This window comes from Sesamum indicum, linkage group LG6, assembly GCF_026168435.1.
Source record: "Sesamum indicum cultivar Baizhima isolate 11 linkage group LG6, ASM2616843v1, whole genome shotgun sequence".
NCBI lineage: Eukaryota > Viridiplantae > Streptophyta > Magnoliopsida > Lamiales > Pedaliaceae > Sesamum > Sesamum indicum.
Window position 1 is genome coordinate 25,623,050 of NC_142662.1, and position 22,421 is coordinate 25,645,470.

At 37.0% G+C, this 22,421-nt stretch overlaps 5 protein-coding genes and 1 non-coding gene across 8 annotated transcripts; 1 reads left to right on the plus strand and 5 right to left on the minus strand.

Moving 5' to 3' along the window:
* On the minus strand, positions 1 to 1,184 carry LOC105163397 (LOB domain-containing protein 16-like). Its single transcript, XM_011081721.3, has 2 exons — positions 754 to 1,184; positions 1 to 607 (listed from the first exon to the last, which is right to left on the minus strand). Exons 1-2 carry the CDS (start codon positions 1,033 to 1,035, stop codon positions 323 to 325), a joined length of 567 nt encoding a protein of 188 aa, XP_011080023.1. The 5' UTR covers positions 1,036 to 1,184; the 3' UTR covers positions 1 to 322.
* A 2,577-nt stretch (positions 1,185 to 3,761) lies between these two features.
* On the minus strand, positions 3,762 to 11,407 carry PARP1 (poly(ADP-ribose) polymerase 2). 2 transcript variants are annotated; one of them, XM_088881864.1, is made up of 21 exons: positions 11,137 to 11,407; positions 10,551 to 10,600; positions 10,265 to 10,448; positions 9,897 to 10,080; positions 9,486 to 9,831; positions 8,827 to 9,022; positions 8,563 to 8,727; positions 8,376 to 8,436; positions 8,220 to 8,283; positions 7,877 to 8,128; positions 7,202 to 7,439; positions 6,976 to 7,088; positions 6,826 to 6,902; positions 6,579 to 6,739; positions 5,972 to 6,163; positions 5,708 to 5,816; positions 5,519 to 5,601; positions 5,289 to 5,426; positions 4,942 to 5,124; positions 4,698 to 4,741; positions 3,762 to 4,093 (listed from the first exon to the last, which is right to left on the minus strand). In XM_088881864.1, exons 1-21 carry the CDS (start codon positions 11,278 to 11,280, stop codon positions 4,087 to 4,089), a joined length of 2,991 nt encoding a protein of 996 aa, XP_088737990.1. In that variant the 5' UTR covers positions 11,281 to 11,407; the 3' UTR covers positions 3,762 to 4,086. The 2 variants fall into 2 exon arrangements, with proteins under 2 accessions (XP_088737990.1, XP_011080022.1); XM_011081720.3 differs by lacking the exon at positions 3,762 to 4,093 and having other exon boundaries at positions 4,419 to 4,741; positions 11,137 to 11,405.
* An 863-nt stretch (positions 11,408 to 12,270) lies between these two features.
* On the minus strand, positions 12,271 to 15,503 carry LOC105163395 (ARM repeat superfamily protein). The gene is made up of 7 exons (XM_011081719.3): positions 15,201 to 15,503; positions 14,743 to 14,876; positions 14,442 to 14,656; positions 14,214 to 14,352; positions 13,428 to 13,554; positions 12,821 to 12,939; positions 12,271 to 12,736 (listed from the first exon to the last, which is right to left on the minus strand). Exons 1-7 carry the CDS (start codon positions 15,364 to 15,366, stop codon positions 12,692 to 12,694), a joined length of 945 nt encoding a protein of 314 aa, XP_011080021.1. The 5' UTR covers positions 15,367 to 15,503; the 3' UTR covers positions 12,271 to 12,691.
* Positions 15,504 to 15,642: 139 nt separating this feature from the next.
* Positions 15,643 to 19,108, plus strand: LOC105163394 (Membrane fusion protein Use1). Of its 2 annotated transcripts, none has more exons than XM_020694868.2 (8): positions 15,643 to 15,809; positions 15,999 to 16,091; positions 16,387 to 16,454; positions 17,189 to 17,261; positions 17,399 to 17,517; positions 17,593 to 17,694; positions 18,125 to 18,224; positions 18,733 to 19,108. In XM_020694868.2, the coding sequence occupies exons 2-8, from the start codon at positions 16,008 to 16,010 to the stop codon at positions 18,907 to 18,909; spliced, it is 723 nt and encodes a 240-aa protein (XP_020550527.1). In that variant the 5' UTR covers positions 15,643 to 15,809; positions 15,999 to 16,007; the 3' UTR covers positions 18,910 to 19,108. The 2 variants fall into 2 exon arrangements, with proteins under 2 accessions (XP_020550527.1, XP_011080020.1); XM_011081718.3 differs by having other exon boundaries at positions 17,405 to 17,517.
* Positions 19,109 to 19,513: 405 nt separating this feature from the next.
* On the minus strand, positions 19,514 to 19,584 carry TRNAG-GCC (transfer RNA glycine (anticodon GCC)). Its single transcript has one exon. It is a non-coding gene; the product is annotated as a tRNA-Gly (tRNA).
* Positions 19,585 to 20,928: 1,344 nt separating this feature from the next.
* LOC105163582 (protein LATE FLOWERING-like) lies at positions 20,929 to 21,516 on the minus strand. Its single transcript, XM_011081993.1, has one exon. The coding sequence runs from the start codon at positions 21,514 to 21,516 to the stop codon at positions 20,929 to 20,931; it is 588 nt and encodes a 195-aa protein (XP_011080295.1).
* Between the last annotated feature and the right edge of the window lie 905 nt (positions 21,517 to 22,421).

A 22,421-nucleotide genomic window follows, 5' to 3' on the forward strand; every position in this document is an offset into this window, starting at 1 on the left:
CCGTTTTCGATGCGAATATTGACGTCAAAAGGGATATTGCCTGAATTAATTAGTGTTCCTATTTCTCTTCAATAATAATTTGAAGAGATACGACTTACATAGACATTGAAAACAAGAGAGTGATTAATTCATGCTTAGTTCTTAGTATACAATATCACTTCTACTGTAGTTCACAACTAAGTTAAGATTGACACTAGCTAGGTACCATTTTTCATCATCGTCAGGGCTCCCAGCAACAGTGCAGTAAGAACATGAAGTCTCTGCGTGTGTGTGTGCGCCTGCGTCTCTCTCTCTACATATATGTATATATTTATATGAGTAATCAGTTTTGATTCTTGATCATTGCAAGAGCCAGTTCTTGAAGCTCAGACAAGTCAGTCTGTGGAGGTCTCTTCTTGCTATATGGTTCTCTCATCACGCTCTGCGGTGGTGCGATGGAATAATTCACATTGTAATTCAACGTTGTAACTGGTGATGATCCAATTATTCCTCCAGCCACGCTGCTCATTGGCCATTCATTGATCTCCGCATTTCTTGATGATTCATCAATCATGTTTCTTGCCAGCTGAGCTTTCACCTGCATCACCTGAGCTTCCAAATATGCTACCTACGCACACCAAATTCCCAAAAAAGCAAAACTAATTATATACACGAGAACGGACAAGTCCGATGTTTTCTTGAAATCGTGTAAGTAGCGGACCTAGTACGTACCCATGAAAACAGTTATGCAATTATGAGACAAGTGTTAATCACCTGTTGTTGCAAGGCAAACATATGAGCCACGCAGCCATAAATCGGGTCTCGAATCCTCGCTTGAGCTTCATAGGCGATGGTGAATACAGCCTCACAGCGATCGGGAACAGGCACATGGAGTAAGAGTTTAGACACATTGCTGGCCCCGAACACCTTGTGGATGGCCGCGAATCTTGCCGGGCCCTGCTCCGACCAAAAATACGGTGCAAAAATACAGTCCGCCGCGCACTTCCGGCGGAGAAACTTGCAGGCGCCGCAGGGTGAGCCAGTCCCGGTTGCCATGTTAAAGGAACACAGAGGAAGAAAGTTTGAAAGCAAAAAAGAGGTATACCTTTCAATTGTTTAGGCGCACGAGTGCACTAGAAAAATGGTGGAAATTTGAAGGGCTTGTTGCAGGCTTTTGGGTGGGTTAGGGGGTATGATTGGGGATATTTTATTTATTTGCACAATACAATTTAGCCAGGTTTAAGTCGGCTATGACTACTCTATATAAACAAACCTAAATAAAATTAAATATTTCTTTCACTTGATTAACTTGTATAAGGATGTTGGTAAAAGGAAAAATGTAATTTTGATCTTATAATTATAGGGATGTTATTTTTTAAATTCTCAAACTAGTTAGATCTCGTACAATGCATGTGATTATTTATGATCAATTTGACTTTTTCAAGTAAGATTTGGACTAAATGTGTTATTTTTATAATTACAATCCTTAATTGTAATTTTCAAATCGGACAAATATGTATGAAAATACCACCACTCTATAGTTAATGCACCGAAATTATATTTTTTTCCCATTGATAAATTTGATCTTCATAGTCTCACCAATTAATTTGATAAATTGCATCTTGAGTGATGTTTTGCTACTTCCAACTTATATTCAGACACATAAAATGCCAAGTTCAATACATAATTTTAATAAAGTTCAAACTCATATCTCTTGAATAAGAAAACTTAATAACCTAATCATGTATAAAATAAAAGAAAAAGATAACATACATATTTTTATATATGTGTTGCGTCACCGGGGAGGAAAAATTCAAAGGAAATCATTACTTTTATAATTAAATTTTTGTAACATAGTGTAAGAATTGAATGTTAGTGTAATTGTGGATGAACCCGTTTCAATAGTTGTCCCAAAAAAACAATTTATTTCCGCCGAACGCCGTACCTGGGAACTGCTGCTAATCTTTGTTGCTTTTCTTGAAATTGTGTTTTTTTTTAAATCCTTTGCAGACACTTTCTGGTGAAGGTAAGTGCAGTTCCATTAAATGTAAAAGCCAATGATGATGAAGCGCTTTGTTGAGTTGAGTGGTGTGGTCTGATTTGAATACAACACCAAGACTTTGTTTGGGTAATACTTTAGTACAAGTTGGAAATTACAAAATGTAGTGGGTGCCCAGTTCAGAAATCACAACTGTCCAAACAACTATCTTAGGGTTTGTAAGTATATGGGCTGGGAATTAGGGGCCACCAGATGGGCAGGAAATCAGTTGAAAGAAAAAAAGTCGGAGAAAATTATATTTTTGATACCATAGTTTAAAATATTGTGAAATATTTGTAATATATTTTTCAAAATAACTAGAAATGATATAAGAAAATAGGTTTCGTTTACAGTTCTTTGGTATCATAATATATTTTTTTTTTTTTTTTTGACAAGGTTTTGGTATCATAATTTAGATATGCATTTTTTATACCAATGGCGAGCCGCATGTGGCTGTTTACTCATGCAAAGGGCGATAAAAAATGAGAACATTGCATTTTTTGTAGTGTAATTTAGGGTACATTACGATATTAGTACAAAAATTTAGTGTAATTTGTAATATTAATACCATAATTTTCAATTTTGTTAAGAATTTATGTGTCACCATTTAAGTACTTCTTCCGTTAAATTTGAACTTGTATCACATATACAATTTATTTGGTATCTCTTGTGCACAATATATTTGGTATCCTCAATTAACCTCTTTAATTGGAAGGGTACCTTTTATGACCGTCTAACAGTAATTCTTAGCACTAAAAGAATAAGTGAATTCGCGTGAACTTGTTAGCTACGCATACCATGAAGATATTGTCTTGCCTTCTAACCTCCTACCCAAAATCTCAGGCATGCAATTCATTACCGATTTCAAGATAGAATCTGTTGTTTATCATGAGATGACAAAGAACTTCATATATTCTCAACAATATGCATTTCTAAAACCCATGACCCCTCTCACGAGGGGCCTTCCTCAAAGCGCAACGTGTAGCTAGTAGTCCGCTGTCTACTTCCACCAATCTCAACACACACTCCCGCACAGCACACGCATCGACAGGAATCACAATAGGGAGGACAATCACACAACAGCAAATTGCACACGCGATTTCAGAAAGGAGCTTTTATTAATGCTAAAAAATGCGTATACAATAAACAACGATGCTAGAGCAAGGGGATCGCCTTGAGGGGGACTCTAACACGTCACTATGCCAAGCTTCTTATACTCATTCCCCCCTATAATAGGCTTAAAAAAAATAAATCCTATTGAAAGTACTAGATACTGAAAAAGCTGAAAAATGTACCTCAGGAGGCATAACGTCCCCCTGAGCAATTTAAACAACAGAAAGCAAATAACAAAGCAATAAAAGACCAACACCTAGGACTCTAAGACTGCGGATGTCTAGCATCTGTCAATGAAGCTGAGTGGTCGGCCATGTAAAACGGTTGAGTGGCCAAAATGCACGTCAAGGGTGCCGAGTACGCGGACGGCCCTTGACACCACGGTAGTGATTAAACAGAAAAAGAGCAGCCCTTGTGGTACTAATATTACAAAATACCCCTAAATTTTGGTAACAAAAATACGATTTTCTCGTTTATCAGCCCATTTTTACTGTATGACTAATGGTCAAATGTAGCGCACATGATTTTATCGTTAGAAATCTAATGGCAGTATAAAAATACAAATGGACTCTATTTTTAATACCCTTTCAAGCTATTTAAAGAAAATATGATATGAATATTACAAAGTCCCTTAAATTATAATTCTAAGACTGCAATTATCTCAAAAGAGTATGGAGATTTGAGTTGGGAAATACCCCGCATACCATTTCACTTGGTTGCGATAGAATGAATCAAAATAAAATTTAGTATTACCATACCGTACAGAGACGACATCGCCCTATGGTTGCGACAGAGTAATTCGAAATAAATTTTGATATTACCGTACTGTACAGACACGATATGGGTCCCGTGTAAAATCATACATAGGCAGATGACGAAATACGACTCTGTCCAGACGAATGGTTCAACAGCATTATTAAACGACTTCAGCTAACCCCACAAAGATAGCATCTCATTCATTTCCTGAAAACAAATTTCCAGCTTTAAAAAACACGATTATGGATTTGGAGGAATGTCCGTCCATTCATTCAGAGCTTATATATGTCTGGGTAGATTTTCTTTTTTTCGGGTAAAAAAATATAAAAATTTTATTCATGTTGTGTGCAGAATATGTAGGATTTTTAGCTTGGCAGTACTGAGAGTTTCTAATTTAATTTAAAGAAAAAAGAAAGGTGCTAAGTCTTCAGGAAGTAGCCAAACAAACACTAGCGAATGAATAAACCTGCTTGTATATGCATAGACGAGCATTTTCACGTAAATTTAACGATCGGAGATAAATCACACCACCTTGAATAGTTCAGCAAAACGCGAATTCATAGATTAAATGTCCAGGATGAACGGCATTACTTAGAGAAGCGACGCACTACCCTGAAACGATGACCCCTTAGATCTCCCGAGAACCCCAAAATGAGATCTAAGTGAGATTCAATTCGCATTACACCAAAGATATCAGTGGCAGGGACATATGGTTACGAAGATGATGATAAAACCTACTACCCAAAATGACGCGTTTCGTTCTTTACATTACTATACATATCTAAAGATCTACTTGACGTTTGGGTCTCACCTCTTGTGATGGAACCTCACCTTCAGTAGGAACTGCATCTTGACCTACAAAAACACAGAGTCGGTCAATATCAAACTCAACGTGTAGAAACTTTTGCCGAGAACCATTTGGAGTCCGCGCGTAAACTAATATAATTACAAGATAACGAGAGGAGCATCATCTGGCATTCTTTGTTCGCAAAATATACATGTGGCTCATTCATTTCCAGGGAAACAAGGGGAGATCAGGCAGTGAAAATACTTACTTGAGCTGTATTATAGACAATATATTCGTTATACATGAGCTCTGATGTCTTGACTTTTGATGCCACCGGTTTTCCACACGGTACAACTACTTCGTCCTTCCATTTCACATGTTCTGACTCTAGAGGCACTTTCTTGCCAAGCCCTTTTGTGGAGTGCTTTCCTTTAGGAGGTTTATCCATGTACTGGATGAAAATGCAAAATACAACAAAATTGTACATGAGAAGACTTCCAAGTATTTAGAGCATCAAGAACACGAGACCTATGCTTGAATAAGTGAATCGAGATATACAAGCCAACAATGTAATAAAAGTGACAGCTTAGAGGAAAAATGACGACTTCATGTCACCTGTGACTTGGTTAGCTCATAAACCTCGCCTAAGGCAACTTCACTGAGAAGCATCAGTCCCACTGGATTCTTCCGGTCCGTGTAACAGTACTGAGCACTCTTACTTACCAGGTCGGCAAAGTAAACTCCCTTCCCAAACTACACATCATAAAAGCTTTTCAAAGTAAGTACATATATGAAACTAGCTAATTAGAATTTCATACAAATACGGTAGAGAAATAGAAGAAGACCATGTAGCCTGTTGCTGGGGCTTCTGGGGGAGCAATTCTTAATCCTTGGCTAAGGATACCAACAAAGTTGGTCAACCGTGATCCTGTATGAAACAAAATATTATAGCACCACTGTTCATTCTCACTATTTCACATATAAGTATATGCTGTCCGAGTAATAATTTGCCATGCATAGACATCACAACCCACCATGCCAGAGAAGCATCCTGTTTTTGAGTTTCGCGCGATAAGGCTGATACTTATCCACTTCCCCTTCCCTTTCAAGAGAAAACACTTCCTCCAATTCAAGAGCCCATTCCTGGGATGATGCAAAATTTAAATTTTACTGTTGTTCAGACATGCTCATCAACTCAATCATAAAATTGGAAGTATAAGTAGTACATTATTAAACAAAAAGAAGGAAAATCAACACAAAAGAGAAAAAGGGCGAGTGGTAGGAAAAGGAACACCCACTGTATGTGTAGGAGCATGTGTTGTATTGAGATACTTCTCAATCAGTTGAAAGTCTTCACTATCGTGAGAAAGAGGAGAAATTTGGCACCGTAACTTTGAATACTTCTCATCAATAGATTCATCGCTATCAGCATCAAAACCAACTAATCTGGAAGCTATCTCAATATCCTGGAGAGCTTCCAGCATTTTCACCTGGGAAAATACATGTAAGCAGATCATTGCACAGCTGGAAACAAATATCATTGTCTAGGCTGGAAAAGAAAATGGACGATAGATAAAGACATGGATTGGAAGAAAGAAAAGGAAACCAAACCAAGGACCCTAAAGAAGAAAAGGTGTTCCTACATGGAAATGCTTTCAAGATTTTCTCCACTGTATCAAGCATAGTCTATCACAGGCTCACATTAGTCTCCAAGAAAGTTACCACTTCCACAAGATGAATGGCTAAATCAGAAGTCACTTCTATTGCAACATACTGATATTTACTTGTCTAAGAAGGCACTCTAAATTTGATTTGGGAGCAAAGATGGAAGAGTTTGCATGAATTAGAAAAATATACAGCAGCCTAAAAAACGCCTAGGACAAAAGAAGTGCCATCACCATGTACCTTTGCTTTAAACTCATCCTCATCCTTAATAACATGTGGATGGATGGAAGGAATAACCGTGAAAAATCGGTTGCTAGCATCAACTAGAAGACTCTCTTTGACATTAGGAGCATAGGCCGTACCATTTAACAAATTCTGTATCTGAGTTAAAGCCTCAAAACCTGAAAAATAAAGTATAACAATATGATCAACATAAAGTCCACAGAGGCATTTTGCAGTAACATATGATAAAGCAAGATAGATGCACCTTTTTGGATATTACTTTTGCTGAGTTTCCCCAGTGGCATTTCAGACAAATTGATCTCAAATTCCATCATAGCAGCCCTGGATAACATCTTTCAGATCAATCATGCAACGTAAACTATAAAATTTTTATACAAGAATAAATTCCTGAAACCTGTATGTCTCCACATTGAAAAGCATCTTCATCAATTCTACCAACTGAGGTGCAAGTTGGCTGCTTGAGAAATTAAGCTGTTTTTTCTTAGATAAATCTTTGACCCCATAATCCTGCAAAGAATCCCCAACAATCACACTGAATGCATTAGAGGATTTTGATTAAATAGCTTTGAACATCCAGTGGACAAAACTTCCAAGCAAAAGGGAAAAAGAAAGTAGCATACAATGTCCAACGGATAGAATCTCCCTGGTTGCTTGTGAAAATCCTTTTTATCTTCCCATGACTCCCACGAGTTCCCAGTCTTCTCAAGAAACAAACGCTTGAATTCATGAATCGCATCAGATTTAGACATTTCTTCCAACTTGTTTCCCCCAATTTTTTCATTTCCAACTCGACCCCATTTCCGAAACACATAACAATCAGAGCTTTTGTCATCTTGGATGATTTGAAGAATGTAATAACTTCACAGACAGGGCAAGAAAGATTATGTAAGAGAATACGTAAGTGAAAGCAAACATCCTGAGAACACAAGTGAACACATATCAGCAATGCCAGAAAGATTTTCACACATCATGGGAGAGGAACTATTCAGACCAAAAACTAAATGCAGTTCATGGCATATCATAGAAATAACATACTAGAGATCTCTGTACCATGTGGCAAACAATAAGAAGATTTTGTTAGTATGGTACCATAGAGCCAGGAATATACAGGTGTATGTACTCAACCAAAATGAACTTCAATGACATGGAAAGATTGGCGTGAGATCAAAAGTAATCCAATCAATGGTAACTTTAATTTGCGGTGCTCAAGGTGCGGTTTCGATTTTTTTAAACCTATTTCAAATTGAATTGCCATTGGCGATTTCATAAAATAATTTTTTAAGAAAAGAACTTACCTATTAACACCAGTTGACAAGTCAGACATATTCAGTGTTGTATTGTAAATACTTTTTCCATCCTCAAGAATGTGGCCAGAATCTTGTAAGCCAGAAGACTCATGTACTGCACTTTGCCCCTTCACCTTGACAGTAGCCATACCATGTGTCTTTTCAGTGGTTTCTACTAGGTACAAGTCAAAGGGGAGCTTTTTCTGTCTTTTTATGCAATCAACCAAATAATCTTCCCTCACAATTGGTATCTTCATCCTCCTGCCAAGATGGAATACTTGAGTGGTGGAAAAGCACAAAAAGAAAGTAAGGTCAAGACTCGCAGGAAATATGTTGCACTGTTCAGCATTACCTCGCCTTTTTCATCTCAGCAGCACTATCATCCAGCACTCCGCAGACAACTAAGCAGTTGGTTTCTGTAAAATTAACATAAAGTGAAGGAACATAAAATTTTAATACTACAAAGGAGATTGAAATAAACCCCTATATTAAGCACATGACTATGAACCTTTTTTGATCTTCATATGAACTTGTCCACCAGCTCCCTCAATTTTGTGCTTCCACTCCTCCTGCAAAGGAAGCATTCTTTTCATAAAAGGAAACTAATCCAACAATCCCTTCATGAAGTTATGAAACAGTTATTATCTTTAAGATAACAGGAGAGAAGGAACAAGAAAGTGAAAAAAAGGAAATACCATTGACCCATTAGGTACACCAGCAATGGACACTTTTAGATCTCCAATATTTTCAACCATGGAAGATTGGCGTGGCCCATTAGCAGCTTTACTGCCTGATGACCCACCGGGCGTAGTTGGAGGAAGCATTCGTTCAGGTTTTTTCATTTTTTGCGATTTAAACCACTGTGAACATCAATTCAACAGCAAAACCAACTCTTAAGCTTAAACATAACACGAAGTAAGCAAGCCCAGGGAAGGTTTATATTGTTTTAGTAAATTTACCTTCAGAAGATACTCGTTTCCTGTTTCTTCAGGGATTTTCCACTTGGCCTTAACACGCTGAGGTTCAGTTGTAGAATATGAACACTTGCTCCACTCTGATAAATATCCACCACATCTATACATGCTTGAGGAATAATGGAGAGATCCAGAACACATAGGGCACTTCACAAGTGCTCCAAAGAGCATTCCATCAGCACTGAACAAACCAAGATTGAGATACAAAACAAGAATATCAAAATGCATGTAATACAATAAATTTAGCATAAAAGTGTAATATGCTTCTAAATAATCATATCGTAGTGACAACTAAGATTGACGGAAATCCGCACTTTGAAAAAATAAATTATGGAATAAAGCATAATCAAATGGGTATTATAACATTTTCTTGCAGAACATATATAGCTAGTGAGTAGAAACAACCACAACTGTCAAGCAAGAAAAAGTAAGATTTGAGACATCATAAATAACTCAAGCCTGACACTGGAAAAGGAGTAAAATTAGGTTAAGCCATTATGTCTCTAACAAAAAAAAAAAAAAGAACTTGACACCAGACATATATTTCACTTTTATATTCCGTTACCAGTATTGGTACATCAAATGAGTCAAAAGTGGGTCGTCTTATTTGGTTAATGATTATCAGGAAGAAGCTGAAATATTACCAGCGTTCTCGCAGATCAAGTTCTGATCCTCTTGAGTCCTGCTCATTGGCTTCAAGCATCTCTCTTAACTCTGATGTGGTGACATACTTTTTGAGCTCATCTTTAAGGTCCCACAATGCCCTGGTCTGCGTCTCCAGTTGGCTTTCCAGGACAGATGCTTTAGAGTGTTCATCTTCTAAACTTTTAGTATTACTTGAAGAGGAATTCTTCTCGGAAGAAGCGTTTCCTCCAGCTTTAGAAATTTTTGATTTCTGATCACTTTCCAAGGCTCTTTTCCTCTTGGCACCACCTTTAGATGTTGATTCTTGCAATACTTCTCTCTCTTCCTCATGCCCCACTTTTGTGCCTGAAACAAAGAAGTGTGTGACATAGACAAGAAACCAATTAGCCAAACTAAATCAAATGTCAAACCTTTTGATGTGGATGGATTCTTCTTGACGAGTGAAATAATCGCAGCATGGTCAGAGGCTGAAAGACTTTCCCATCCAGAAAATTTCTCTACTTGAGAAGTTGGGGATTTTTCCATGTAACACTTGGCATGGTTCCAAGATAACCCTCTGGGACCTTGACCTTCAGGCTTAGTTGAAATGCGAATCTAACAAAAGAAGAAAACCGATATATACATATATATATATAAACAAAAATATGAATCGCTTCCAGTAAAGCTTCAAAAAGTAGAAAACAATTTACAGCATCAATTATCCTACAGCACATAGAGAAAAATGTTGTTCTTTAAGTTTCAACCTTATCCATACAATTATTATCAAGTTAATACCCACCTCTCCTTTCACAATCTTTAGGTTGCAGCAGCGACAAGTTGCGCGAGAAGTTTGTGAAACTTCAATGCCGCATTCTACAACAGCAGGAGCAGAGGAATTTGACATCACAGCACCATCAATATACTTCCTGATCTTCTGCTGATCTTCCCAACGAAGCAATTCTAACCCTTCAACATCATCAACCCTGAAAGTAGCATTGTGCATGAATCAGGAAATCACCGGAATCAATTATTTGCCTTTTCAATTCAAGACAGATATAGTTTTATTTAAAATTTGAAATACTTACGATTTTATCTGATTTGCTTTCCTCAAGATACAAGCAGCATGGTTCCACATCTGGCTCAAGAAACAAACTTAAGTCAAGAGGCATAAACAAACAGTTCTTCTCTTTTTCCACCTGTCCCAAAATTAACAACAAAGAACTCTAAACAACTTACGGAGTCAGTTTAAAGAGTTTAGACCAAAAATGTAAATGAGTTCAAGAAACCTCAAAGTATATTAGAAACTACCACACTGGTAATAGTGTGGTATAGACTACCACACTGCACACTTTCTTTATAGAACCATGAAAAAGATGTGTCAAACCCAGGTACAACGAACAGGAAATTGTACAGAATTTAGGGAAGAAAACGGGTATGTGAAAATGAAGCAAAAAGTAGTGAAAGACAATTTGACTTAAAATAAAGGGACAAAAGTTGCAAGAGGAGAGTGCACAGATAGCATTACTAAAAAAAGTGAAGCAAATGAAAGAACCCACATTGTCATATGTGGGAAAAAGGATTTAGGGCTTTATCAAGAAACACCAAGAACGACTAAAATTTCATCCCATCAAAGTGGAATAAGAGTGAGAAAGGGGGTAAATAAATGTTTACAGGCATGAAGCCATCAAATTGGGAGGCCTGGACCATCTTCCCAAGCCTGAGATTTTCCTTTTCAATGGGGTTCTTGCAAGTCTTGCATGATGATCTCGACGACTTAGCATACTCAGCCTTCCACGGCTTCGGAGGGCTCGCCATTCCCCCTTTCCCTTCGGAAAAACACTAATCTTTTTCTTGCCTTTTTTTGCAGAGTGGAAAACTGCTTGTACTATATATATATATGGGGTTTGGGCTCTGCAGAGAATGAATAAATATATTTATGAATAGTTTAAACCACAAAAAAGAGAGTCCAAAGGAAGGAACTTTTATAAACAAATCACATCATCATTTCATGGGGTTGAATCCTGATTATTATTATTCAGCCTAAAAGGAATCTTTACTGCTCTTCTTCCTACAAAAACACAAGCACCCGTGCGGGCTTTATTTCTATGGGCTTGTCGTTTGCTGTTCAAACTTTGTGGCGGACAACTTAGTTTAGGCTAATTCCCCATCTTTTTCGGCCCAAATAGATTTTTGTTTTTTTAGTTGGTTTTAATTCGATCTGTAATTAGATTAAATTATAACGAGATTTCTTATAATTTATCAAATTATAAATATTTTTTATATTTAAAAGCTGTAGTTGCCCCCTAAAATTAATGATATTTAACAAACACTCTCTCATGACAATTCAATATCATAATTTTTTAAATATATTCGTAATTTTTCAAATAACAACATAATTCCGTTGGGATGTATAGTATAAGTTATAACAAAGAAAATTATGCTAATACTCTCTATACTGTTGCTATTGAAAAATGAATCTCAAAATTGTATTTATAGCATGTCATTGTTATTTGAAGTAACTTTTTATATGATGCCAATGATAAGAGTTCCCCTTCTAATTGACCAAACAACGAGTGATGGTTATGTACCAAACTTATTTTCAATGGTCTGATAGATAATATCACAAGTTCGCATTTTGTATTTTCCAGGTCACTTGTATATGTGGTCAAGCCATTCTGTCCCAAGTTAACGGGCATGAGTTGCATTCAACAGAACACCAAACATATAACACATGCATGCCAATCGCATGTTCAACCACAATCCATGACATATAAAATGAAATACGTATCGAAATATAATCCCACCTTGAATGTAAAATTCACCTTCAATTTCGTGTCTTGTCCCGCCAACAATCAACTGTCATAATAGTTATCGTAGGTGGACTAATAATATACTAATTTTGTCCACAAAAAGATCTACAATTTGTGGAAAGTGTACATACACAAGAATTAGAAATGAAGGCAGAAGAGAATGTGAAGTATGCTTTTTTTGTCCCTTCATTAGTACTAAAAACCTAGGAGAGAAGACAGACTAGAACGAACTCCCTGAGGTACTTGTCCAGAAATATACGGGTATCACGCATTTGTTGAATCAATACTCCTCAACCACTGCTTGCCCATAGGATCAGAATCATTTGACTCTATCAAACAAACAGAAGTTGGGCTGCATATCAGGACATTCTCTGGGAAACAGTACAGGCAAAGTTGCCCAAAAACAGAAATCCAACTTAACACGAAGCCTGCTGCACTTGAGGTGCCTGCATGAAAAGGTACTGCAGAAGAATAGATCTCAGATACCACCAATGATAAATATAGTCTTAACTAAAAGTCTCAAAATATTTCTTGTTTTCAGTTACCTCAAAGGATTTTCCTGATCTCTCAAACTCAAGCATGCTGAGAGCAACTTCACAGCTCTGTGAGACGATGGGTTCAGGGTCCTTGGCAAATTCCTCAAGTAGTGCAATACATTGATTGTCTACAAGATGAGAATAGTATGAGAATCAATGAAAATGAAACAGGGAATGCATATAGCAGATCGAGTATACACATACAACTGAAATTAGCTTTATTCTTTTATTTATAAAATTGATGAACCAACAAGCCATTAGGTGCTAAACCGGAGCAGCTAAGTTGAAGTGCTTGTATCTTGGTGCATTATGGTAAGTGTCTATTTAGTAAGTAATGCTGAGTGCACAAGATAGACCCCTCCTACTCCGACTGATTGCCCATGGGACAGCCACATTAGGTATAAGACGTTAGGTTTTTTATATAATTTCTACCTCGGTACATGCACATCTCTCAGCTGAGTCAGATCATCTTTTTCAAAAGAATCAGATGAAGCACATTCAAAGACTGCACCTGACGTACTTGTAAGAAATATTGAAACATAAAACTTTCAATAAACTATGGATCAATTACAACTTTCTTTTGCATTCATGATCAAAATAGAAATATAGGTCAGACCTGCAATCGAACCAAGAGCCTCAGCTGCTTCATGTCTGACCATAGGATGTTCATTTACATCTCTAAGAACCTGGGAAAGTGCAAGTGATGCCTTCTTATTCTGCAGTTGGCCTAAGACATAAGCAACCTGGCCCCAATCAAATTCAGAAAGGCGTAAGAAGTTGATAATATAAGAAATTTGATTGCATGCCAACGGAGTACAATCAAGTCTGATTGTACATTCAGAAAAAGGAAGGAGGAAGTGACGAATTTGTCCACGCTATTCTATTAGACACCATTGTCCGGAAAATACAGCATCAATGACTCACCACTTTAATGGATCTTTGTACCAACAGAACCTAGTAGCTCCGAAAAAATTGACTTTACATTAGAGTCCTGGTAATGCAGGATTACAGGAGGTTCAAGAAAATGTGAACAAATTTTAACATGATACAGACATCCATCATGAACAATTTCAACCACCAAAACACTCCATTAGGCAGTCCACTTAGACTCTTTTTTCATTAGCTTCCAAAAATTTACTCATTACTTGTAACCGATTTGGAAAAGATCTTCTGGTAGTCAATAACAAGATTTTCATAAAATTGGACTTGATTGGCAGGAAGAATATTTTCGACTAATAAAGAAGTTCTATATATCCTTGCTGCATTCAGTACGAATTATAATGCATCAGAAATATGGCATCACCGGCAATGCCATTCCGTAAACATGTAAAACACTATCAATTATAATTCATTACTTCTATTCAGTGTTAAAGGGGCCATGGAGCAGGAGATTGAGAATAACCTCATGCCGTAGCAGAGCACTATTTGCACCTAGGGATTCAACAATAGCAGAGATAGCTTCCTCTTCTCCAAGGTTCCGAAGAGCAAAAAGAGCGGCATAACGCTCATACATGCTCTTATCTTCACTTAGTAGAACCTCCCTTAAAAACATAGAAGAGGATCAAGTTATGAAGAAAGCTATCAGTGAGATAAGTGACTAGTAAACCATCATATATATTAAAATGACTACCTAAGTTCTCGTACAGAAGAACAAGCAGCTGGTGCGGCAGGGTCAACTGACAAGAAACGAGATGATTCTGAAACTGAGGTACTCTTGAGCTCCTCAATCCGACTCAGTGCTAGTTCACAGGTTTCTCGAACTTCCTGAGCTGGATCTGAAGCTAAACTATTCTTAAGAAGTGGAACATTATGCTCTGAACCAATCGCTCCAAGAGCTTCTGCAGCCTGAGATATAGCATTCATATGGACAACTAGTGAAAGAAAGTCACTCACTGATATATATTATACATCAAGATTTAAAAGCATAATACCTCATGGCGAACAATAGGGTGCAATGAAAGATCATTTAGAACAGCTTCTAAGGCAGGAATAGCATCTGCATCTTGCATCTGACCCAAAGCAAATGCGGCCTCATGTGCAAGCAGGTTCGAACTATCCCTAGTCGCTGAAGTAGCAAATATTGACATCAAAGCACTGTGGTGTGGTTTTTCTTTGTTGCCCAATCATAAAGAAAAGAACTAAATGGTTCGTTTAAATTAAGAATGCAATCAGAATAAAGGGGGAAATAAAAAAAGACGCCACACAATATGATCTAGAGGAAGCTAGGTTTATTAGATTTTTGCCAACATCTTTCTGCTTTAGCTTCAATCAAGCAAGTTTTCATGCTCTAACTTTCACATTTAAGGCCGTGGAAGATTAGCTAAAATTCCATATTAAAGGGCTCTTAATCGCTTGGAAAAACATTCATAAATAGATACATAAAACATACCTTGGATAAGCGCATTGCGAGGCCCCGCACCACGGAGGTTGCGAAGAGAGAAAAGGGCTCTAAATCGCTCCGAGATAGGCTGTTTCTGATCCAATAATCGCTCGCACAAAAACCCCTCGGTTTCCGGTGAGACTTGAAACGAGCAATCTCCATCAGAAGACTCCATACTAGTAGCAAGCGGAACTGGAATTCGATAATTGTAAACCCTATCACCCCCCCCAAGTTCCAGAAAGCTAGGGTTTAATGCAGAACGTGATCAGTAGAGCAGTAGCGTGGTTTTGCCGCGGAAAACTTTTACCGACTCGGAACCCGTTCAGGAAGGCTTTCTAAGCCCATGTTGTATATTGGGCTGTATTTTGGGCCTATAGCCCATATCCTCCAGCCCATAGTTTTACTAAAAAATCATGCCCCTAAGCAAGAAGGATCCCCCTTTCTAATCCTGTAAAATGTACAATCGTATAATGCGCGTCTCCGATCAGTTGCAGAGAAAGGTGTCAGAGACTAAACGAAAGCATTCTTCCGATCCTTGAGGAGTTTCGAGGCGTGAGGATTTTCCAATCACATGAGCTAAAACAGTCTTTCATCTTGTCAATTTCGCGGAAGTAAAAGGTGATGTACCGTCAATTCTTTGTGTAGTTCATCTTTGTAAAAAGAGTTGATGCCATGAATTTTCTGCTGTCACCTGTTGTTGTGTTCTAATTTTAAGATTGAAATTAAATGCTGAAATTTTTTATTACTGGGTGTTGGTTTACTAATTCATATTTTGTGTGAATATTTATTGTAATTGGCTTTTCTTAGGATACTGAGATGGGTTTGAGCAAAACAGAAGTTAATTTGAGAAGATTACTTGCAGCAGCTCCGCAACAGCAAAATCAAGCAAAGCTGATACATGTATGTATGCTCTCAGTCCTCTGACGGCAGATGTATATTTCAGTAATAGTCAGATGGAGTGTTCTGGTTTAATGAAATTAAACATGTGATTTGTATGCATCTGTAGGCTAATGTGGGATATTTGGAATTGGGACTTGGGAGAGAACATGATAATTCTTAAGTTTTCACTGCTTTATATGACTTTGAATTTCTATTGATCTCTGATTAATTGCCAGATTTTTAGAACTAGTATCGTATCTATTTTACTTACTGAACAATGAGTAATTTTCTTTGCGCTTGCTGGGTAACTATATAGTATGTTGCGACTCTAAGAGAGCAACTCGAGCAGCTTGCTGAAGAGAGGACTCCTGAAGGTCTGCCAAGGTCTGTTTGATTTTCTCTTGTACATTATGCCTGACACTTGTTTCAATGATCTAGTTAACATACAAAATTGTTGGCATCTCTGATATTGTCAGATTATTATTAGTTTTTGAATGGTTTAATTGCTCCTTGTTGACCAAGATAATCTCCTCTACATAACTGATTGATTAGCGTTGGAGCATGTGATATTAACTTAAGTGGACGCCCTAAAAAGTCATTATAGCATTGAATTTTAAAAATTTCATGATATACAATAAAGATTATAATTTTGGAGAAAGATTTTTATCGGGAGTCATTATAGGTTGATGTTTCCATTAGTTTTATGATGACTGATACACCTGTTATTTGCATCAGTAGTTTGGTAATTGTAGGAATTAAGTGATGTCATTTGATTGATAATGACCTTTAAGATTATATCATGTGTACTTGAGATTCTAAATGATACTACTAAAAAATAAAAAGCAACTCTGGAAGTGTCTCTTTGGTTAATTTAATGCTGTTAGTATAATAAAAAGCCACTAGTGTATTCCCATTGTAGGAGTCAATTCTACTTGATATGGTACACTGGAGAAGTGTTCCAGTTGCTTTTTGGTTGACGTGTAAGTTTAATGCTTTAGCATGTCGTCTTTTGCTTTTTCTTTAATACCATAATCTTAAAGTGGATAGATAGATGATATCCAGAAGTCTACTTTATTTGTATTCATATATTAACTCTTGTTTTTTAACTCTTTTGACAGAGTTTCAAAAGCTCAGTTAAATGAGTATTCAGAGAAAATTGAAGCTGTAGCATCCAAATTAGTGGTCACGGAGGTGTGTTAACTTGATTGCCTCCTTGAAGTGAACACAAGAAATTAACGAACTACATCCACATTTTAAATTTTTCATGCTTATTAAATGTCAGTATATTATTATCATTATTATTTCTGACAACTCGTTTCCTTGGCAAGTTCCAGTCAGGTACTAAACTTCCTCAGGAGCCTTCTCTTGAGTCTAAGGTCAGGGGTTCCCCTTCAACATCAGTGGGAGATAGTGTTCACTCTCCCAAGGGCTTGAGGAGGAGAATTGTGTATGTCAAATGATAGCTGTCTTATTGTGTTAGCTGTTATCAATTTTTTCCAAAATTGACTTTCAGTTGATACAGCCTCCCATCAGAAGATAAGTCATCCATGATTGATAAGGATAGCAGTACTTCAAAGTCTGTCAAATTGGATGCTGCAGCACAGGCTCATATTGAAAAACACAGGTCTTGTTAATATCTTCACTGTTTCTGAAGTTTGTTGATGACAAAATTCTTTCAGGATTACGCAACTAGAGTAAAGTGATACTTGTTTATGTCTAGCAAGTTCAATGTTAATTAATACTGGTACTTTTTACTTGAATGAGCCTATATTGATAAGTCAGTATATAAAGTATATTAGGTCCTGAACCATATTCAGATACGGTTTTGATATGATTTTATATATGAATATCGTTATTTTTAGGTTGAACGGTTAACAAATTGCAGATTACTGTTCTGATCTAATGAAAATTTTCGCCAGGTCACCAGATCTCTGGGTCACACTTGGACTGTTCTATCTGCTAACTTTCAAATTGAACATCTGATACAAATTTAGCTTCATGCTTATTACAGAGTTCTTATGCGGATAATGATGTATTTATGTTGTTTTCTACAGAAAGCTACAAGAAGATTTGACGGATGAAATGGTTAGCTTGGCACGACAACTCAAAGAGAGTAGTCTTATGATGAGTCAATCCATCAAAAACACTGAGAAGGTGACTACAATTTTGTTTGCTGTAGTTTTTAGCCACCATAGATTGCTTTGGTAGAATATCCAGCCCCCTTTTCTTTCAGTGCTTTCTGTTAAATTACGTCATGCTATTTCCGTTTCTATAGGTTTGGTTGGCTGGTAACACTAATCTCCACTAAACTTCGTCAGTGTGTTACTGTATTCTTTTCTTTGCATGACTATGGCTGAGTATAACTTTTCCATGCATTCACAGTCGGTATACAGCAGTAGCTTCATGATTATATGAATTAACAGCATCATTTAGCGCTGCTCTCAATTTCCCATTCCTGTTTTGAACTTCATTTTAAGGAGGCTTTTATTTCATTTGTCCTGATTAATGTTGCATGCATCATAGCATCATAATACATTCCTATGAAGAATTATCTATGCTTCCAATCTCTACTATCTCAAGTCATCTTGTTCACCTATCAACTTCACCTCCATCTTTCTCCATTTGTATCTAACTGATCAATCTTTATATCTTTGGACTGTAGATTCTTGACTCAACTGAGCAAGCTGTGGAACACAGCTTGGCAAGCACTGGACATGCCAATACACGAGCAATGGAGGTTTACTCCCAGAGTTTGAAAACATCATGCTTCACATGGCTGCTGATCTTTTTCATGACATGTGTATTTGTCATGGTTGTACTGCTTATCCGAGTGACATAAGAAGCTTCTTTCTGGTGGGATTGTAATAGCTACAAGATTAGTAACATCTTATTTATAGAAAGTTTAGTCTTTTGAGTAGCTTTAAGAATCAAAATATGTACATCCGCTTAGGAAAACTGATCTTGACTGCATTTCTTTGAGGAAACAGTCATCGGTGTTGTGAAGGAAAGAGAAAAGTCAATGAAATGTTTGTGTAGAATGATGTGGCTGCTGAAAATTCTTAATTCTCCAATTCTCCTGGTGTTTCCGGGTCTTTTCAATCTAGGTGTTGAAATTATGAGTAGGACCGGTAGTAAACGACGACATTTAACTATTTTGGTGTGCAAAAGAGACGTTACCATTCCTAGCTTAATTTATAAGGTAGTTGTTTGGACACTTGGAGGACATGGTTGTCTCTTTCTTAAGTTAGTTGTTGCTGCGAATGATGTGTGAGAGGACTTCACCTAAGGGGTCGTTTTCTTGTTTTCACATTTGGTCAGACTACAACAATCACGAGGGTGACATTGTTACACGTGGCGCCTATATTCAGTACGCAGCCAGAAAGATAAAAACAGCACAAGACCCGCGGGGGAAGGAATTTCGACGCCACAAAATTGGGGTAAAATGCACCAGCCGGGAATCGAACCCGGGTCTGTACCGTGGCAGGGTACTATTCTACCACTAGACCACTGGTGCTTGTTGATAGTTCTTGCTTATGAGATATCAATCGACCGCACAGCAGAGCAGGATGCCAAAGTGCCGGCATTCCTAGCCATGTGATGAGCTAGTTTATACAAAGTCAATTCTAGCTACTGTCTGTGTCTGTAGGGCATACAACCGGAACCCAAAACACAATAAATTAAATAACATCAAGCACAACATTTTACTAATTGCATGATTCAGAAATTGAATTAATTCTTCCCCAGTTGTTTATATATATATATATATATTGTATATATATTCAAGTTAACTTCTCTCAGTATATATATATACACACAACATTGTACAAATCACAATTGGCAACGTAGGACTATATATATCCAATGCAGCAAATTAACATATATAACGATATATGTATTGAATGTTAATAAATTAAATTAATTAGGGAGAATAATTAAGTGAAAAGCAAGAGAGTTTAATTGTAACTTTGGACGATCGATAACCAATCATCCTTTTTAATAATTAGTGATTAATTTTGTAAAATTACAACCTTACGCTCACTTAATATAAATTCAATATATATAGAGAGAGAGATTAAGCTCTACACACTCCAACACTTCTTGAAATCATACAATTGTATGCACATATTGTCAGTTCTACTGTACTCATCATAGCCCTCAAGATACATAAGCAAGAACAAGATATTGATCTTACAAGATCAACCCCATTCCCCCCCCTCCCCCCAATCCAAGTATATATATCTGTGTGTGTAGCCAAGCCTTCATCATCAAGTTATATCTATATATGTACCTACCAAATTCTTTTCAGTTGCATACATTTCGATCTCTAATCTAAACATTTCCTTCACATTTTCCAGGTAGCTAGCGGGGGGCTGGTAATATAAACCATCTGTTTTCTTGGAGGGTTAATTAATATGTATATTAATCATGAGCATTAGCTCAAACTCATACTCTACTACGTACCAATGCATACTACAGTAGGCAAAATGAAATCCTTATGAATCCCATATTTCACTGATGAATTGCACAACTGCACCAAAATTCTAAAGTATGTTTATCAACGCCAAAATGAAGTTACGCAAGTCGAAAAGACTGTTTAGTAGTACAAAACCCTAATGATGCTTAAATTAGGGTTAGATTGCACAGAGAAATTACAAGGTAATTAAAGAATCCATAGCCCTAATTACCAGCAAAGTGGTGTAGATTTTTCCCATCAAAAAACCCTTCATCCACCCCGAGTTCTTAGCAAACACTACCATCTTTCTTTAGCTCTCAAAAAAACCTTATTATTACCATTTATTACAAACATCATTAAAATGTTTACCTGCACTTATATTAGTACACTAAATATATGTATACTTCAAGAATCATAGCCGAGTCGAAGCTCCAAATCCAACTCATCCTCTTTCTGGTCCGTCATGAATTCCTGCCTGTTCTTTCCCAAATCCTCCGCGGAAAACTCCATACGCCAATCCCCTTGATTCGTGGGCTGTCGAAGATCACGATGATCAGCATCATCAGAACAATACTGTTGATGATGATGGTAGCTGTCGTTTCCATACAAGGGTAGTAATCTAGAGCTGGAAGAGGATGCTGGAAAATATGCAGCATAGCTCAAGTGTGTCTGATGATGATCCTGATCATCAGACACAAAACGATGATTATTACTTGTATGAATACTTGATGATATTGCTGGTATCTGCTGATACAGTCTAGGGCCGGCGTAAATCTCGTCTAACTTCTTGGCGGAACTAGGTTTGTTCCTTGCTCTATCTTTCCTGTGGATGTTCATGTGCCCGCCTAAGGCTTGTGCGGTGTTGAAACCCCTCTTGCAGAACACGCACTCGTACAATCGCCCTACGCCTAACTCGTTGTTGTCTGATTGCTCCGGATGGTCAACTTCTTCGCTCGAGTTTATCGATTCTTGATCGTGATAATTAGATTCCATGACTGGATACTAGAACTTGCACTTGATTGTTCTTGGACAAGTTCTTGTCTGAAAATTAATCTAATTGAAAAAGGAAAGGTATGTATATATGGTCTATTTCTTGTAAGGAAAGAGGGAGAGTTTGAGGAGAGGGAGCTGGAGGATTATATACACATGTATCTATATATTTGGGGGGGGGGGGGTGATGGAAGAGACAATATAAGGGTTTAGGTAATATGTGTTGGAGGTATTGGACAGTATGGGAAAATTAAGGAAGAGAATGGGGACAGGGTCTTTGAATTTTTGTTGATAAGACTCATTCTCTGCTCAAGGCCGGCTGTTTTAGATCCTTTTCTTAATCAGCAAATTGCACACACACATCAATTTCGATATATATGTTGCTACCCTATTCTCTAATTTTTCCCTTGATTTGGGTGGTTATAGACTAATTGAATTAATTATCTTTTGTTATCCTGATTTAGGCTATTCTTCGATTTCGTCTTTTAATTTTCTAGGATATATAGTATTTCAGCCATACATTTTTTTAATTATTTTTGCGATTTCAATCATTTCCTTGCTGGAGTTCACCTTCATCGACGAGAAGGGTGAACTTTGGAGGAAAAAAAAGACTAAAATCATGAAAACTAAAAATATACAGGAACAAAATGCTACTCTATAAAGTTAGAGGACAAAAATACTGATAAAAATGAGCTAATAGGAACAATTGCCCTAATTTTAAAAGACCATGTAAGACGCACATGTATGTTTCCAACGAGAACGGTGAAATCCAGGAGGCAAAAAGAAAAAAGAAAGAAGAAAAAATTAAAAATATCAAAATCAAAGTGCTACCCTAAAAAGTTAAAAAACGAAATTCCCAAATAATTTAAATCGACCAAAAATAAATTCAAGTCTAAAGTAATTAACTA